At 59.5% G+C, this 10,668-nt stretch overlaps 1 protein-coding gene across 1 annotated transcript; it reads right to left on the reverse strand.

The window, feature by feature from the left end:
• Positions 1-1,490: 1,490 nt before the first annotated feature.
• MYL9 (myosin light chain 9) lies at positions 1,491-9,083 on the reverse strand. The gene is made up of 4 exons (XM_059896577.1): positions 8,975-9,083; positions 5,558-5,767; positions 3,188-3,349; positions 1,491-2,274 (listed from the first exon to the last, which is right to left on the reverse strand). The coding sequence occupies exons 2-4, from the start codon at positions 5,739-5,741 to the stop codon at positions 2,102-2,104; spliced, it is 519 nt and encodes a 172-aa protein (XP_059752560.1). The 5' UTR covers positions 5,742-5,767; positions 8,975-9,083; the 3' UTR covers positions 1,491-2,101.
• Positions 9,084-10,668: the final 1,585 nt, after the last annotated feature.

The raw sequence follows: 10,668 nt of genomic DNA on the forward strand, positions 1-10,668 counted from the left end.
CTTCCCTTTTCCCATCCCCTGGGTCCCGTGAGCCCCAGGCCAGCTCTGAAACCAGTGAGGCTGCACTGGTTCTGTCCCACCCACACCTGGGTGTGAAGCCTTCTCTCTCTTGGGTAGAGGGGGAGGGAGTAGGCTTGTGACAAAACTGGGGGTTGGGATCGAGGAGGTTTGTTCCTGACCGCATGTCCCTGCCTTCTTCCAGGAAGGCCTTTGGTGCCACAGTGGCTCCGCCGAGTGATCTTTGACCCTGGTGTCGGGCATGTGTGGCCAGTGCTCTGGGAGTCCTGGGACCTGGCTGCAGTGAGTGGGTGGCCAGGCTCAGCGTGGAGTTGGGGCGAGGGTTGCTCGGGGCCCACAGTCTGGGGTCAGGGTCAAGGGTGTGGTGTGGTTGGGACTGAGTCTGGGGAGTGTTTGGGCCTGGTTGGGACTCATTTGGGGCTGGCTCCATCTAAAGTTGCGATCAGGGACTTGTGGGGCTCAATTTGGAGGCAAGAGGAGGGGTTTCATGGGGCTCTGACCAGGGCTCGGCTGGAAGGGGCCTGGCGCCCCGATAGGGGCAGAGGCCTGTGGGAGGTTAGGCCTCCTGGGCCAGTGCAGGGTCCCCTTAGCGCTCGGTGCTCCCTTGGCTCTGATCTCAGACCTTTGTCGTGCACTGTGGCTGGCTGGCTCTGGGTGACCCTTAGGGAAGGCAGCAGGACCAAGCGGGGCCCAGCACCTGCTCCCTGCTGGGGTCAGGTGGGATGTGTCCAGCCCAGGCCTGAGCCCCATGGAAGGTCCAGAGGCCAAGGTCCAGCTCTCTTTCTGCCCCAGACCCAGTCTCTGTCCCTATTGACTCTCTGTTCATTCAACCGTTAGTTCCCCTCCTCTTATGCTCCAGGCACCGTGGTCAGTGTCCCCATCGTTCAAATGTAACAGGGACCCCCATCCTGCCTGTCTCTTGCACGTGTGGGATGTGAAAAGCTGTGGCTTGCTGTGCTGCTGGTCGTGGCTGAACTGACCCTCCAGCTGTGGCGGGTGCAGCTCAGAACACAGCTGGTAGCTACCTGGAGCTGCCCACACAAGGAATCCATTCATTCTCATCTCCGTCCCTAAGCTAATGGGATGAGCCCTTCTCACTGTTCCCAAAGCCTCCCTGTTCTTCCAGGACCACCTGACTTTCCAGGAGCATTGAGGTGACCCTGGAGATCCAGGCTGTAGTCCTGAAAGCTGTGACCTTGACCCCTGCCCCCTCAGAGGCCCAGACCCCCCGCTGGGATTTGCTGTGGTGACTCCTGTGGGTCCTCCCCACTCTGCCCTCTCCCTCCCAGGAGGGCTTTTCACCTCTGTCTGCTCCCCACTGCTAGTCTGGTCTCAGCTGAGCCTTCCCTGGGCCAGGGGCCGGGTTGGAGAGGATCGGGGCAGCCCCGGGGGATGGAAGGAGAGGTTGGGAGGGTGTTTGGGGCATAGGGGCTCCTTTACTTCACCCCAGTCACAGACACACAGACCCAAGGCAGTGCTCAGCCTTCTATTAGACATTCTGCCTCGCCGAGACAAACACCCACCCGACATGCATCTCCTGGAGCGCGCTCCCGGCGGGTGGCGCGTGTTCTGGTGGCTGGGCAGGGTGTAGGGGACAGGACTGGCATCCTGTCCTCTGGGAGGGGGCCTGGGTGAGGCTCGTGTGCTTGTGGCGGTGGCTGGGGAAGGGCTTTCATGCCCTGCACAGGGTTGCACGTGAAGTGGTGCCCCAGACCAGGACTCAGGGCCCTGCCTGTGGGGAGCAGCCTGGGAGTGGGCGGGCAACAGCCGAGGCCTGGGCTCTCTTGAGGGGCCTTCCCCTGGGGCCTCCAGGTCCAGCCTCTGGCCCAGTTCCCAAGAAGATGGGGTTTCCTTGGAGGGTCACGGGGGGAACACCCGCCTCATGTTGGCTGTGCCCCTTGCCTGGCACTGCACTCTCTCAGCCCGTTTCCTCCACTGGGAGCTGGGACCCTAACCCCTCAGAGGGAGGATCCTCCGAGAGGGGCCTGTGGGCTCGCGGGTTTGTGGGCAGAGCCGGTGCGGACAGTGTCTGAGGGAGCAGGTGACCGGGACGCGGGCCTGGGCACGGGGGCGCTGCGCTGGCCTAGTCGTCTTTGTCCTTGGCGCCATGTTTGAGGATGCGGGTGAACTCTACGTAGTTGAAGTTGCCTTTCTTATCAATGGGCGCCTCGCGGTACATCTCATCCACTTCCTCATCTGTGAAGCGGTCGCCCATGGTGGTGAGCAGCTCCCGAAGGTGGTCCTCGTGGATGAAACCTGGGGGACAGGGCCAGGGCCATGAGACAGGGACTCGGGCCAGGACACACCTAACACCCTCTACCCCTGGGGCCCCCACCAGTCCTTTCAGACCCGGGAGGGGCCAGGAAAAGCCACAGCCCTGGTCTCTGTTCAGTTCAAGGTCGCTAGGGCCAGAGGGAAGAGTTCCGCCGTGGGACTGTCGGCGAGGTGTTTCTGCAGGGGACTGGGGCTGGCGGGGGGCGGGGGGCGGGTGCTGGCTGTGTCCTGCTTTAAGAGCCTGAGCCCCAGAGTTCCACTGCCTGAGTTTGAATGCTGATCCCCCCCCCCCCCCCCCGCTTCTTTCTAGCTGTGTGACCTTGGGCAAGTTACTTAACCTCTCTTTGCCTGTTTGATCTGGAAAATGGGGATGAAAATATGCCAGCCTGGTAGGGGCTGTGACGGCAGTCACGAAAATGTTCGAACACGCTTAGGCCAGTGGTGTGCCTGTGGCCCCTGAGAAACTGCTGAAACAACTACTGCCAGCGTCGCTCTGGCCTGTCCCTGGGAGAAACCAGCGGTGAGATAGAAGCCTTTTGGAAGATTTGAGGATGGGGGCTGGTTTCTGTACCTCGTTGGCCAGAGGGCCTGAAATGGTTTGGTGTCTGGAAGGGTAGAAAGCAGAGGCCTAGTGTGTTGGGCCAACAGGTGAACTAGGAAATGGGAAAGCTTGGTGGATGTGGGCTGTTTTAGTCTCGCATTTGGGGGAGAAAACAAGAAAGGAGCATAGCTTTTATAGTTGTGGCAACATAAATGGGTGATTTCTGTTCTGGCCTTTGGGAGCAAGGGGCCCTGAAGTCCCAGCGTGGCCGGGTCCCCCCGGCATATGCGGGGGTGCCCTCGGGGAGGTGTGCAGGCCTAGCCCTGTCCAGGCCTCCATCCAGAGGCTGCCGACCTGAGGCCTCCTCGTCGAAGCAGGCGAAGGCGTTGCGGATCACGTCCTCGGGGTCCGTGCCGTTCAGCTTCTCCCCAAACATAGTGAGGAACATCGTGAAGTTGATGGGCCCCGGGGCCTCGCTCATCATGCCCTCCAGGTACTCGTCCGTGGGGTTCTTCCCTGTGGTGGGAGGGCCATTCGTGCCTGCTGTCACCTCCTGTCCCTTCCCTCCTCCCTGTCCCCTCCCTTCATGGCCCCACAGACAGGAGACAGTACGTTTTGTAAACTGTAAAGCATCTCTCTGGGACGGCCGGCTCTCTGACTTCTCCCTCCCCGCTCTCCTGGCAGGTGGCCTTGACCACTTTCCTCCTCAGGTCTGGGGTCTGGATGTCCGCCATGGGTAACGCTCACTGAAGTATAAGGGCCCCCATCTGCTGACCGCTCACTGCGTCCCGTGCTCCATGTGCCTTATCGCTTTAACTTTCACCACCTGTGAGGTCAGCATTCTTATCCCCCTTCACAGGTGTGGGACCTGAGGCCCAGAGGTTAGGACTTGTCCTTAGTCACACAGCGAGTAAGGAGTAGAGCCAGCATTTGAAGCCAGGCAGCCAGACCCCAGGTCCCAGGCACAGTTTCGAAAGTAGTTAAACCAGTGACCTTTGGTGCCACACAGGCTAGGGTTTGAATCCCAGCTCTATGCCTGTTTCCCCTGCCTCTGAGGAGAACTGTGAAGGTGAAGAAGGCAATGGTTGTAAAATGGGCAGAACAATGATTGGCATTGGCCCTATGGATTTGAATCAACTGCTGGTTCAAATCCCAACTCTACGACTTAGTAGCTGTGTGACCTTGGGCAGATTACTTAACTTCTCTGAGCCTCTGTTTCCTCATTTATAAAGTGGGAATGATAATCACACCTACCTAATAGGATTGCTTTGAGATTTAAGATAATACCTGCAGAGCTGCTTCTTGTTACTATTTTATTATTTGCTGCTCTTTTTTTTAACCTGAGGATGATGTTCCTTTTTTTTTGTTTTTGGGCATGCCGGCACGGCATGCAGGATCTGAGTTCCCCGCTCAGGGATCCAGCCCATGCCCCCTGCAGTGGAATTGTGGAGTCCTAACCACTGGACTGCCAGGGAATTCCCAGAGGATGATGTTCTTAACCAGAGGCCACGACTGATCTGTGGACTCACTGACACGAGCTACAAACAGGAGTGGGGATTTTTCTGGGTAGATGCCCGGGACTGTCATCAAGTCTCTGGGGTTGAGGGCCCTGGCTGCAGGCGCTGCCTCATAAATGGGAAGGAGTCTTCGTGTCCCTGTCTCCTCTGAGCCTCACACACTCTGCTGTGTCCCCATGGGATGGCTGAGGCCCGAAGAGCTGTGACATGGGGACTCACAGCTCCTCCCCTCGCCAGGCCTCAGTCCTCCTTCCTGCCGGTGACCTCCTCAGGGAGGGAGCCTTCAGGTGAGTCTGGCCTGAAGCTGGGAGAGGTGTGGTGCCGAGGGTGGGGGCAGTGTGTGATGTCAGCCCTCCGGCTCCCTCTGCATTGCTTGCTCCTCCCACCAGACACCCTGGGGGTGCACACAAGGGCCACGGTCACCATTGCACAGGAGGGGAGACAGGCACAGAACGGGACTGCCCAGCCGTGAGGGGCAATGCCAGGGACTGACTCAGGCCTATCTGGCCATAGGCTGCCGCCTCTACTGCCAGAGACCACCCCCTCCCCCAGCCAGTGTCTGGCCCAGATGCTCTCACCTGGATGAAGGGGGCACCAGGAACTTGGGTTGAGAGTGGTTGTCTGTGGCTAGCACATGGGGAGGGATGTGGAAGCAGAGCCACAGGCTGCGGGCTGGCGTCTGGAGGCCTGGCCTCTGGGCCTCAGTTTCCCCATCTGAGCAATGGTGAGATGCACTAGATTCCTGAGACCTTTCAGCTCTGATTCTGATTCTGGGGAAATCACTGGAGTCAGCCTCTCGGAGCCTGACACAGGTGACCTCTAAAGGAGGGGGGCAGATACCCTGGCCTCCCTTCTAAGGCCTCAGTTTCCCCATTGTACAATGGAAAGTCCATGCAGTTCAAACTTTCTTGTAGTTGCTGATCCCTTTCTTTAAATGAAATGGTACTGGGCAGCCCAATCCACAAATCTGCCTGAGGCAGTCCTGCCCTGGAGTGGGCCTGTCTGGGTTCAAGTCCAGTGGCGAACTGCTCTGTGCCTCAGTTTCCCTACCTGCTAAATGGAGAAAGTGATGGCAGCTACTCTCCAGGGTGGGTGCCTCATGTCAGTAAACAGGAAGTGTTCCGTAAGGGATGAGCAGCCCCGCTGCCTGCTCCAGCTGCAGCCCTTGCTGGGCCCACTTGGACTCCCACACCCCGCCCCTGCTCACCCAGCGAGGCCAGCATGTCATGCAAGTCCTCCTTGTCAATGAAGCCATCTCGGTTCTGGTCAATCATGTTGAAGGCCTCCTTAAACTCCTGGATCTGGGACTGGTCAAACATCGCAAAGACGTTGGATGTGGCCCGCTGTGGCCGCTTCTTGGTGGTCTTGGCCTTGGCCCGTTTACTGGACATCTTGGCTGCGGGCGTGTGGGGCTTTCCTGTAGGCAGTGGGTGTAAGTGGGAGAGCCTGTGACCCCAGGCCAGAGAATCTTCTGGCCTACCCCTGCTCGGCTGTCAGTGCCTGGGCCGGTCTTCGTGCTCCCATAGGCCTGGGGCTCCTGCCACCCAGCTCATCACAAAAGCATACAGCGTTGGCCCTGTGTGATCTAAAACAACTTCCTCTACCTCTCTGAGTGAGTATACTCATCTGGGAATGGGATAGGAGTGCCCAGCAGAAGGGATTAATTGACTTAGTGCCCAAGAAGCCCCTGGCATGGTGCCCGGCACAGAGGAAGCTATTTTTGCTGTGACTGTTTGGGTAAGACACTTAGGATTGGGTTCGGTGCCAACCATTTCCGTGCTTTATCTCCTTTAAGCCTTAATAGCATTTACACTGTCCATCTCTCTCTCCGGCTTACAAGGTGGGTTGGCTTACAAGGTGGGTTGCCTCGTAAGAGGCTCTGAGGCTCCCTGCCCCCACCAGCAGGAAGGAGCTGGGTCAGCGGCCCTGCATTCCTGACATTCCTCATCCTCTCCTCCTCCCCGTCCCTCTGCCCTCCCTCCTCTGGAGGTTCTGGAAGGCCAGTGCTCTGGGCAGTCTCCCTTCCCCCCACCTGCCCACACTTGACCAGCCCCTTGGGGTGGGAGATAGACCTGATTTGGGCCTTACTCCTTGTTCTCACTCCTCAGTGTTTATAGGAGCATAAAGCTCCCCCCGGCTCAGAACCCCAGCTTCCTGTCACCCTTGTTTAGACCTGGCCTCCGAGCCTCCAGCCTGTCTCACCCATTGCATACAGACCCAGACACTTCACCTTGAAACCCTTGAGGGTTCCTGCCATCCCCTCTCCTCCCCCAGCAAGTCTTGGCCCCTCAGCCTGGCATCAAAGGCCCTGTGTGAACCCCTCCTGCCCTGCTCTCTGACTGGCCGCGGCACCCCTCATGGCATCCCTCTTGCCATCTATGTCTGCTCCCCAGACAGCTCCCCCCACCCCCCAGACTTTCCTTCTTGGTCCCTCCCCCTGGAATGCCCTTCCTTCTCCAGCCTAGTTCTTCTGACAGCCCTTGGGGAGCAGTTCCCCCACCCTGGCTTTGACAGTAAGCACTTAAAGGTCTCTCTCCTTCACAATCAATCAGGGCTGGTGTTAAGTCCCCCGATTTAAACCTAAGCCCACGGTGGTGCTCATAGATGCTTGTTTAATGACTGTGAAGGCAACTGCAGCCAGTCTGCTGGCCCCACTGTACAGATGGGGAAACTGAGGCCCAGCAAGGGGCTCTTTCCCTGAACGCTTGTCATGGCTAGTGGGGACTGTGCCCCTGAAGACCTAGGGCCATGTGCCCCTCAGCTGGGGCAGTTGTGGGCCTGGCCGAGGCCCCAGGACTGCTGCCCTCCCTCTTTCCTCTGCCCTGAGTCCCTTTGTCGAGGATCTGCAGGAAGCCTTAAGTGCTCCTGGATCTGTCGCCAGGCCTTTATCCCATGACCCTGTTCAAGCCATTTGCCGTCTTTGGCCTTTGAGATCTTAAACCCTGAGCTGGGACACTGGCCAGCCCCAGCCCTTCCCCAGAGCCACAGCTGCCTATAGTTATAGACTGTCCCACTGGGTCCCACTGGACTGACACACCTGGCCCTCAGAGTTTCTCCTGTGGTTCAGGGTGGGTAGACAAAAGCCTTTCCCACCCTTGACCTGGGTGGGAGCGGGATGGTGCTGTCGGCAGGGAGTGCCACCGTGTCCTGTGGTTAGCGCTTCGAGGGGCCCACTCCTTCCCTGAGCCAGGTGTTCTCTGGGAACTTTGACTCATGGCACCCACAGAAGGCAGCCGAGGAGAAGTCCACTGTGCCCAGCAGAGGCTGTAACGGTTATCATCACTGTCACTCCCCCCCGCTCCAGCCCCCCGTAAAGTTCTAGGGCAGACATGGCAGGATGAGAGAGGAAGCCACGACCAGAGGCGGGAGTGGCCAAGAGCTCACCCACTGCTCTGAGACTAGCTGGGCTCCCCTGCCTCCCTGGCCACCCCATCCCCGCCCTCTTCTGTTGAGGCGCCATGACAGGGCTCGGAGCACTGAACTGTACAGCTTGTCCATCCCAGCAGTCTTGGGAAGCAGGGTGGGGAGAGTGGGGTGCCCCTTACTGTGCGATTAAAAGAACTGAGGCCCGAGAAGTGGTGTATCCACGAGAGGGGTAGAGTCCAACTGGAAGCCAGGACCCCTGGGCTAGGGTTGGGTCTGGGGGTGGCAAATGGCCTTTCATGGTGGGCGGATGGCTACTGAGGGGCTGAGGACTCTTTGTGACCAGAGGCAGTTTCCAGTCTTGGTTGAGGGACGGGGGTCAGAGACAGGCTGGCCTCTTAGCCCCTGGAGCCATCCCCTCCTCCTCCTGGGGACCCTAACCACGGGGGGTCCGATATAGCGGGTACTTGGCCTGCTGCAGCTAGGTGCCACCTCCCCCTTTCTGGTGCCTGAAATCCCACCGTAACAGCAAAGACAAGGCCTGTGTCCCCCATTACCTCATGGTCCCTATGGCTGGCAGTGCCAGATGCCTTGCTGGTAAAGTCACCTCATCTGAGGCAGAGTTATCTGACACTTTCCTGAGAGTAGCCAGAGTAGCTGGAGGGCTGGGGAGGAGCGGGGACCAGGTCCTGAAGCCCAGGTCCTTATCCAGCCGGGGGGTGGGGTGAGCCCGCAGAGGGCCCCTGGCGCACCTTCCCCACCCAGCAGGCCGAGGTGGGCAGATGGCTCAGGGTGGGCAAGCCCCGGGGCGCGGCACACAGCCTCCGTGTGTGTGTGTGTGTGTGGGGGGTTACTCCGGTTTCCATCCCTCTCTCCTGCCCCAGCAGATGGGGGATGGGACACGGACGCCCTGGAGGACACACATGGGTCCCCTAGGGCAGGGAACACCGGCAGCCACAACGTCCTCCCGTCCTCCCGGGCATCCCGAGTCCTGGGCTTGGCACCTCTAACCGCACAGCGAAGGGGCAGGGCCCGGACAGTCTTCCCTGGCCATAGGCCCACTGGTTCCCAGAGCCGGGAACGGTCTCCCTGCTGCCCAGACCCAGCCAGAATCCCCGTCAGACCGAGCAACCTCGCAGCCCCAGCCAGGCCCACAAGCTGTCCCTGCCCAGAGGCCCTCCGACACCTCCCTGCGTCCCCAAGTTCGGGCCGCGGCCGTCACACCGCCCACACTAGACCACCCGGGCCGCCGGGCTCCCACCTGGTGCGGAGAAGGCGCTGGCTCGGTGCGCGGAGCGGGTGCGGAGCCGGGGCTGGCGGGCCGTCGGTGGGGTCCGGGCTGGGCGCGGCGGGGGCGCGGGGCGGGGCGCGGCGCCGGGCCTTACAAGGCAGAAGAATGTGCGGCTGCGGCGGCGGCGGCGGGACGGGGGCGGGGCCGCGGCAGCCCAGCCTTATTTGGCCTCGACCCACGGGCCCGAGAGGTGGGGTGTTCCCGGGTGAACCCCCAGGCTGCCAGGGCCTTCCCCATCGTGGACCGGGGAGGTGACGGGGGTGAGTAGGGGGCCTGGACTGCCCGGGGAAGCGGGTTTATCTGGGCCGGCCCTTCGTCTCCTGCGAGGCCGGCAGAACATCCAGGGGCCTCTAGTCCTCAGACCCTACCCCCATCTTTCCCCCAAAGGCCAGCTGCCTGGCCCATTCCCGGGCGAGGGCCTCCTTCCACCAGGCCAAGTATGGCTTTTTTCCAGTCCCAGAGAAGAGGCGTGTCAGAGAGAACCCACTATCCTCATACAGAGCCAGCAGTCAGGCTCCTGGGGTGTGGGGCACACGTGAAAGTTCGGTTAGGACCGCACTGGGGACAGTCCACCTCAGCCAAGTCATTCTTCTCTCTAGGTGCCCTCAGTTTCCTCACCTGTAAAATGGGAGTGTGGTGGTGAGAATTCAGTGAAAGAGTGGCCAGAAAGACCCACGTAGACCCTGGGGAGCCAGCGAGAGGAGCAGGGGCTAGGGGACCCCCGGAGCATCCTTGCCAAAGGGGCTGCACACCCTATCCCCCTCTTGTTGGCCTGAGTTGGAGGATGGAGTCTGGAAGGACAGACCCATCCCCTGTGCCATCGGGCATCAGGTCCATCATTTTGACCCGTGAAGGAGCACCTTACCCATCAGCCCCTACCTGGACTCCCGCCCCGCTCTCTCTCCCCTTTGATCCAACACGGACGTTCCCAAGGGAACTTATCAACGCCCAGTTACTTACTCTGTAAATATTAACTGACACCTGCTACCTGCCAGGCACTGTGCTTGGGTGCTGGGGTAAATACTCAAGTAATTGCACTCAGGAAGCATTTGTTCTTGTGGAGGGAGATACCATGAACAAGTAGCTCCATGGCTTGGAGGGTAGAAATAAATGCCTTGAAGGAGAATAAAACTAGGTGAGGGGAGAGAGAGTAACAGGAGGTGGGGCTGCCTCCCTGGAAGTGACATTTGGGCAGCGCTGAAGGATGTGAGGGAGTGAGCCAGCCCAGTGAGCCACAGAGGAAGAAGCCCTGTAGGGGGAGCTTGCCCAGCTCACGGTCAAGGAGCAGCGGGAGGTCAGTGTGACTGAGGGGAGGGGGGTGGGGGAGAGGAGGTCTGAGAAGCAGTAGGGACCTAGCCCGGGGATCCTTGTGTTACCCAAAAACTGGGTTTGCCTCTTGGTGGGTGTCAAGCCAGTAGACACTAACAAGCCAAAGATCAGGAGACGGAAGGATTTATTATTACTTGCAGCCAGTAAGGAGAATCTTACTGGTGATCTTTCCCTAAGCAGTGTTTCCCTGAACAGCAAAACTGGGGAAGTTTTAAGCTAAGGGTACATGCATACTCATGAAGGGGCTTGAGCAGAGGAGAAATCCGCATGGAAATGGGGCCAAGGTCCAAGCTTTAGCTGAAGTCAGGAAGGTCAGCAGCATCATTCTGTCCTCC

The sequence above is a fragment of the Balaenoptera ricei genome, chromosome 15 (genome assembly GCF_028023285.1).
Source record: "Balaenoptera ricei isolate mBalRic1 chromosome 15, mBalRic1.hap2, whole genome shotgun sequence".
In the NCBI taxonomy this organism is placed as follows: domain Eukaryota; kingdom Metazoa; phylum Chordata; class Mammalia; order Artiodactyla; family Balaenopteridae; genus Balaenoptera; species Balaenoptera ricei.